Source organism: Agelaius phoeniceus, chromosome 2, assembly GCF_051311805.1.
Source record: "Agelaius phoeniceus isolate bAgePho1 chromosome 2, bAgePho1.hap1, whole genome shotgun sequence".
NCBI lineage: Eukaryota > Metazoa > Chordata > Aves > Passeriformes > Icteridae > Agelaius > Agelaius phoeniceus.
In genome coordinates, this window is record NC_135266.1 from 54973139 (window position 1) to 54981440 (window position 8302).

Consider the following 8302-nt stretch of genomic DNA (forward strand, 5'->3'; position numbering starts at 1 on the left):
TTTGTAGAATCCCCTAAATCATGATTATCACCATTATTAGCAACAATATTTACCAAGCAATTATGGTTTATCTAAAGGCCTTAACAGGAGATAGCTATGGCAGGCACCACTCATGTTAGGAATGAAGCTGCCTTTTTCCTCAATAAGTGAGTAAGTAAGCATGACCATTCCCTTTAGTAGCTTAAGACTAAAATATATTATTCTAACAATTTGCATTTCTAAAAAAAATCACTTAGTGGATTTCTTTTTCTCTTCTGATGGCTCAAACCAAAAGGGAATAAAAATATAATTCTTAGTTATATATTAGATGAAGCCTTGAAAGGCATTTTGTAAACTTAAACCTCACAATATTTTAGTAAGGCAAGTAAATATTCCCTGCATTTTACAGATTGGAAGGCATGAGACAGAGGACTGGATAATATGCCTTTCAGTAGGAGTCTGAACCTCTTCTCAATTCTGGGCATTCTTACCTACAGGCATATGTAGAGGTGTGTGCAGCCTGTAACGTACCTCACAGCTGTTGGAACAGTTATACAGCTAAAAGAAGTGTCCTTCAGGTGTTCCCTGAGATTCCCAATCCTCTCCTAAAAGGAGAGTGTCTCAGTCTGTCTACAGCTGTCACTTGGTGTGACCAACATCCATATCAAAATTGTAATTGGCTGCTATGAGGACTGCATGGTCTTGCCTTTGATTGACATCTCTGCATAGGGAAGGTTGATCGGGGGAAGACTCTCACACAACAATTAAATTTCCAGTTCTAAGTTGGACAGTGGTATTTTGTTAAACTGAAAAACACCCAAGGAACAGTTCTTGCACTGGCAATCATCTCAGCATTGTTACCCCATTCCTGTCTGCTGCTCACAGTAGTAGCAGATATCTGAATATTCCAGTGCTCTCCAGAAAGTCTATGAGCTTAGAGATGGCTAAAGCAAAGGATGCTTAAAATTCACTCTGAGTGGAGCAACATTAACTGCCTAGCACTGTTACTAAAGAAAGCAAAACATATGAAGTAAATCTTCCAAATAATTTGTCATGTAGCTCATAGGGCAACATGCATATTTATTCTTAAGAAAAACCAGCTTATTGCTCAATTTTTAAATGGAATTTATAGTCTTATCTCTTGAAATTTATTTAAGTAAACAGAAAACTTCAGAACTATCGTACTGAAGGCTCTCCTGTCATTCTTTCGTTCCACTGCAGAGGCAAAGAGTGCATGCATTGTCCTTGAAAAGTGTAATTCTGTGGCAAAATGGTTTTTTTTCTATTTGGAAAGTTTTAATGTCTGCAAAATCTTTTTTTTCTTTCTTGTTTAATAAAATAGTAGTTTACTGGGAGAATAGCCAGGTTGAAAATAGTTCTGCCACTTCTCACTTTTTTTTTCTCTGAAATGGGAAAAAACCTAATTAAAACTGAACTTTAGTTGGCAGCTAAAAAAAAAAAATAAAAGTCAGCTTTTAACATGTGGATTAATTTTTGGAAAAGTGAACAATGTACTGTGAGTTCTTTCTTTACTTATAATTGTTTTGGTTTGGGTTTATTTCTCTCCAAGTACCTGCCTCAGTTTTGTTAGAACTTCATAATACAGGATTACAAGAGTTTTATAGGAAAAAAACCAAAAAAATCTCTCTTTCAGGTCTCATTTTAGAATTGTGGTTCATGGTTCTCATTGAAATCTTTGCTTAGATCCTACTTAACAGTTGTTTTTTTCTTTTTTCCTAATGATTTTGGTTTAATTATTTCACCTTGTATTGATCTAAATGGAAGGGAGCATTGATTCTATACATTTTTCATGTTCTAGGTTTCAGCAATAGGACACTTTCTTATGTTGGGAATTCAGCAGTAACTTTTATTATTGCTTATTATATTTTATTATAGCTTATTATATTCTGTCAGATCAACAGAGTACCCCATATTCTCTAGGTATTCAAAAAGAGTTGTTGCTCAGAGATAAGAAGATTAGCTAATTACGAATATAACATGTGGAAATATGCCTGATGTTTTCTTTTTCTTATATCTGTGTTTAAAATCAGTTGGAAGTGAATAGAAGTTTCCATTAAATTAATTGATTTAATTTCAGTGTTCAGAAAGAGATGTTAGTAAGCGTAATTTATTGTATATGCGTGGAGTACAGGAGAACAAAAATATTCTTTGGTATTTTAACAGAGAAATCTTTGTTAGACTGTCTTCACTTATCATTTTGAGTCTCAATTAGATTATTATTAAGATGCACTTTTTTTTCCTGATACATTGCTGACATTTTTCTTCTGATTAGTAACTTTGCTATTCATGCCTACTTGCTAATGTTCTTTCTCAAAAATCAATCTATAATTTCCTTCCAGTCACTGGGCTGGTTAATCAAGGAAATATGTCTCCTTAACTCTTCAAATGTTTTCACTACTAGCCCTTTGATTTACTCTGAAGTCAAGAAAAGACATCTCAAAATTCTTGCTCAAAATTACAACACAGCAATGACTTCTGGCAAAGAATATCCCAGATACTGAGAAATATCTAAGAAAAATAGACAAAGTGATTTTTCTGCCTCTTTCCTGGCTTGCCCTTCCTTATACAACCAGCCTGAGCAGATGAGCAAATTAAGTAATTTAAAAATGCAGTAAGAGTAAGAGGAATTCAGTGTTGCTGAAGGCATGGGTGACCTGTCTGCTTGGTTGCGAGAGGCCTGCAGCTGGCCCGCTGTGTCCTCAATAGTGTGTGAAAAGTTATGCAGATATTTAATATGCATAGTATTTCAGAAATCTTCATTTCTGTCTCCTGTGGTCTTATATTTCTATCTTACAAAGAATTATGAGAACATTTCCTTTTAAAGTGCTAGATTTACATAAGAATTTTTTTTTCCCCTTGACTTTTATGGTTTTATCTGTGTAGCATCTGAGATGTGTTGAATGGTCAAAGAGTTACAGATTTTATTCTCTCTCCTGATGCAATGTTTTTAAATGCTTACTGGTTACATATTAAATCAAGAAAATTTAACTTGTCTCTTACTTGTTGTGACTATACATTGGAGTGTGCTTCCACTGGGTAGATACCTAGAACTGTGCCTCAAGCTGTGTTTGTAAAGCAGTAAATATTAGAATAATCCTGTGTACAGTGCATTCCTTTGGGCAAACCTGTTTTTGGATAGTACAGATGTTTCTCAGTTTGCAGTAGGCTGTTATTTCACCAGGGTTCTTCAGGAGTAAATTGAATTGAAATCAGAACAGAATACATCCAAATAATAGGCCCTTAAAAGCATTAATTCTCACTCAGAATCTGTAAGGGTATGTTTACTTCCTTGGTTGTTTTCACTTACCTAGCTCTATTTCCTTGATATGACTTAGAAAAAAGGAGTTAAGTTTATTCGTAGTAGGATCTGAGACCAGTAGCATAGGGATAATTGAACTGTTTCTCCACTTCTGGAAACTAGGCAGGTACCATATACGGGGAGTATACGCCCTACAAAGCAACTAATCTCTAACAGAATGAAAATGCATGTAGAATTTACCAGCACAATATTTGGTTGCCGGATCATTGTTAGTTTTCTCCTGAGGTATATGTATATTTGTTTATATATGTTTATATTTGTTTAATGACAAATATCAAAATCTAATATTATGTCTTTTTTTTTTTCCCCTTTCTCCCCCTTTTTTCTTTTTCTGTTTGTCTTCTACAGATGGGCCTCTTGGTCCGCGAGGATTAGCTGAAGCTACAGAGATGTGTACTCAAGAATGCCTGGTTTTGGGTCACTCAGACAACTGTTGGATGCCTCCTAGCTTGGGCCCATACCAACAGCCAAAGTCTCCTCTCTCCACCTTTGCACCTCAGAAGGAATGGGTTAAGAAGGACAAACTAGTTAATGGACACACATTGACCAGGACCTGGAAAGAAGATAGCAACAGAAACCAGTTCAATGATCGAAAGCAGTATGTTTCCGGTGAGGGCCATTTCAACACTGGCAACCACATGACTGACATTCCTTTGGCCAATTTGAAGTCTTATAAACAGGCCCCGGGATCTGTGGAGAGTCCAAAGGAGCACCAGCTATAAGAAATGGCTACTTTGGACCAATGACTTTAGCTTACTTAGACTTGCTAATACTATGTGTGTGTCAGAGCTTTATGTACTGGGTAGACCTCTAGAACTATGCTTCACCTAGCAGAGATATGCATATCTTTATGTTAGCACCGTGGAAGGTATGATGTCCTGCAACATGAAAGAGTGTTTCTACTAGTTGTGTGGTTTTGTTAAATAGACATGATTAAAGTCTGCAGAGATCTCTCCAGTTTGAAAATATACTTTTTTGTTTCTTTGTTTTTTGACCCTGGACTGCTGCTATGAACAACAGAAGATGCATTTGGAGAGTGAGAGAGTGCGAAAGCTCAGTGGATTGCAAAGATTGAAAAGCATATCCAGTTAGAAAATTGTGCTTTTGTTGTCATTGATCTATGCTGGGACTGTTATACTTGAGATCATATTGCAAACAATTGAAGCTGTAAACATTAAACCTATTGTGCTATTAACAATGTTAGTGGACACTTGTAAGTCAATCAGCGTTCAAATACTTGTAAATAGCAACAATTATTACTTACAATTTTTGTGTACTTATAATGTTCACTTGAAAAGATACTGTAGCATATTTCTGTGTTTCACAGTTGCTTTTTAATTTCCTTCATTTGCTTTCTTGTTTTGCTTTTATTTTCAGTGATGGTGTTTCTGTGTTAGTAGTCTGTCTGACACACAATGTTCCAAGAAACTCAAGCCACTTGTATTAAAAGTGATGGGGTAGGAAGAAAGGTTGCTTGTAGAAAAGGAAAAAACCCTTTTTTCTATGTAGTAGCAAATGATGCCAGCATTCAGTTAGAATTTCTTCTTTTTTTCTATTTTTTTAAAATTTAATATTAAGAAATGAAAGGACTTGTGTAAGGGCTTAAAAACTTAGCAATTTTTTGTTTAATTTCCATTCTGTTTCATAAAACAGGGAAATTGCAAAACAGAAGAATATTTAAATGTGTGGTGGTAGGCAAGGGAGAAGGCTATTTGTTTGGGATCCTTGATCAAATTAGTTGTAGTCCATCGTTTAATGAGTGGTAGCTGATGTTGATCCCAGCTGAAATACGTGAAGGAAATTCGACAGGAGCAAAATACAATAATAATGTTTTTCCAGTTGGGCAGGTGTGTGTCTATATCTAAGACAGTTTGTATTGCTGAAACAGCAGCATTTGTGTTGATCTTCATCTGCGTTAACGTTGTAGTAACACGAGTGTTTTTAGACCATAGCCACAGAATATTTAATGTGTTGTGCCTTCATGATGTAACAGAGCATTCTCCTGGTAGGCTAGTTGGGGGAACTAAAGGGTTAAATCTCTAATTATTGCTGTTTAACTGTTTGTTATCATAGTTGGTCAATGCCTGGCAGGTACCAGTATCATGTCACCTCAGTCAAATCAGCAGAGTGACTCCTAATGTTAGTAAGATCTAAGTTGCACGCAAAGCAAATCCAAATCCAAAACATTTTTAGATGGTTTTTGTTAAGGCATGAAAGATGATTTACACAAATAAATAGCATGCAAAAAAAAAAAAGTCCTTACAGAAAAAAAGCAAGTTACTTATGCCACAGTGAAACATCAGTCTTAAAGTAACAAATTTAGCTAATCTGAAGGTGATTTTATTTTTAACAAAAAACAGAAGCTTTTTGTTTCTTTCTTTATTCTTTTGTATATAGCAGTTTGCTTTTATTTTTTTCCTCCACAGTACAAAAGGCTTAAAAATGGGTTAGGGGTGCATTGCTTATTGCAGTACTTATGTCAGTTTGTGAGGGGTGTTTGATGACTTTGACAGAATAAATATCTAACCAGTTATCCTTGTTACTGCTTTGCCAGTTCAACATTATTTAGTTATTCAGCTTTTGCAATAAATGTTCTGAATTTCTGATTGTGTTGTGTTAGTTCTTGGGCAGATTCCTAAGGGACTTTATTCCTGTTAATTTTTCTTTCTTTCTGTTATTGTTGGTTGATTTGTTTCTTTGCTTCATTCTGAATTTCTGAGTTATTTTTTGAAGCATACCATGGTCCATTAAATTCATATCTATCTATATGTGTAGGACTGGAGTATACAGCAAATGATAAAACCTGAGGGCTATATTCTGACATTCCTATGTAAGTAGGAACTTATTAAAAATTTGTTATTTGACTTGAATAAAGTTTTATTTACTCAGTTCAAGGATGACAGAATCTAGCCCACATTTGTTAGGCCTACATAGGCATATGGAATTAGCATCCTTGCATGAATCTCTGTAAAAGTACAGGAGTAACATATAGGAAATACAGCACTTGCCACACTTTGGTTTTTCTTTTGAAGAGTAGATTTAAGTCATATCAAAATACAGTAAATTCTTTACTACAAGGAAAATTTGAGTAGTTGCATAATAATTTTTGTTGCAGCACAGGTAAAAAACAAACAAAACAAAAGAAAATGCTGAACAACCTTGAAAAATATATATCAATAGGAGTACCTATTTTTGAACATGCTGAGTTTCAAAGCAGAGATGCACCAAGTTCTATATTAAAACCAGAAATACAACAATTATTTGAAAGCCCAAATAGCACCAACAGGTTTAAATTACAAATGCCTTTTTAAACAGAATGTATTTGAAACTATTTCTATCATGGGCAGAAAATAAAATAAGTGATTGTTGCTGCAAAAAGAGAACTATAGTCTGTTCCAACCTTCAATACTTTGTCCTATTATCAACCTGTGCAGGAGGAGCTAAAACAAATTTGGTTTCAATTGCTAGGAGGTGAAAATTTTCTTATCTAATTTTCTCAAATTCTGTGCAATTTTAGAATCTTAAGACCTTACCCAGCTTTGAAATGGTTATTAAATGAAAAAGACAGGAGAAAAAGAAAGTTGAGAAAGAAAGAAAAAAGAGAGCCAGAGAGACAGAGGCAGGAGGGAGGGAGGGAGGGAGGGAGGAAGGAAGGAAGGAAGGAAGGAAGGAAGGAAGTGGCGGAAGGAAGGAAGGAAGGAAGGAAGGAAGGAAGGAAGGAAGGAAGGAAGGAAGGAAGGAAGGAAGGAAGGAAGGAAGGAAGGAAGGAAGGAAGGAAGGAAGGAAGGAAGGAAGGAAGGAAGGAAGGAAGGAAGGAAGGATGGATATCTGCAGCACTGGGAACTGCATCTTAATTCCATTTAAGCTAAATTAATGTTTCCCAGATGTTTCCACAGAATTTAAATTTGGCCCTAAACATGTATTTAGTAAGTGCCATTCATTCACAACCATTTGGTTGGCTCAATCAGTAGTAGTACTACTATTGTCTAAAACTCAGGGAAAAAAAAAGGAAAAAAAAGACAAAAAGGAAAAACCCTTCAGGAATTCTGTGATATCTCAGATGAGGACCTTTAAAAAAATTTAAAATCCCACTGCACCCAATGAGATGACAGCTGAGTATTGGTGACTATTCAATTTTACTATCTTTGAGGCTAAATATTACTTAAAATTATTCATAACCTGTCATGTTACAGATGCCTCTCTGAAGTGAGTTCTGGCTTTTTTGCTTTCCTTCAGACAGAGTGTCCTTTATTTATTTATTTAGTAATGCACGCACTTAAAAGGCTGCTAAAAATGTTTGCCAAATATTTTTTTCATTGTTCATATTTTTGTTTTCACTGACCAAATCCCTTAGTCCAAATAGAAAATTGAAGGTATGAATTGAAGGTATGCATAGACATAGTTACTTAGTCCTACTTATTCTGATGCTGTGCCAATTCTTACTAAAGACAGAACCACTTTAGAAAAAAAAAACAACCAAAAAAAACCCAAAAAAGCAATAGAGCATTTAGACTTGAACTGTGAAACATTTTCTAATGGTTTAAGTAGTGATGTACTAGAACAGATTGCCTAGAGATGGGCTTGGAACTTTGAGGAATAGAAAGGAAAAATAGCTAACAACAATACATGGGGATTTTTTGTCAGAGGGAGCAGATGGATTAGATGCCTTCTTGAGATCCTCAACAGATGATTTGACTTGCTGAAAAAGTCACATCATGATGTGACTGAGCCCCACAGCATGATGAGGTCATATGACAGAAAAATTTTATACTGTATTTTCTTAGAGAAATAGGTTAATAAATTGCCTACCCGATGCCCCTTGTTGGAGTTCACTTGGAACTCTGTGGAGCACTGTGTGAAGACTGACAAAGAAACAAATGGAGCAGAATTAGGAGTATGCAGTATACATCAATTTTAACAAATAGATATAAAGAAAATTATATTCACATTCCTTGCCTAATGTGGTTATTACCTTAATGAGTT

At 35.2% G+C, this 8302-nt stretch overlaps 1 protein-coding gene across 4 annotated transcripts in view; it reads left to right on the top strand.

Annotated features, from left to right (window-relative positions):
• Window positions 1-5922, top strand: part of PCDH9 (protocadherin 9) — a 665543-nt gene extending 659621 nt beyond the window's left edge. For all 4 annotated transcript variants that reach the window (XM_054654531.2, XM_077173635.1, XM_077173634.1 and 1 more), the window contains one exon: window positions 3668-5922. In XM_054654531.2, coding sequence (XP_054510506.1) covers window positions 3668-4041 — 374 coding nt within the window. In that variant the 3' untranslated portion in view covers window positions 4042-5922. The remainder of the gene's footprint in view (window positions 1-3667) is intronic.
• The last annotated feature ends 2380 nt before the right edge of the window (window positions 5923-8302 follow it).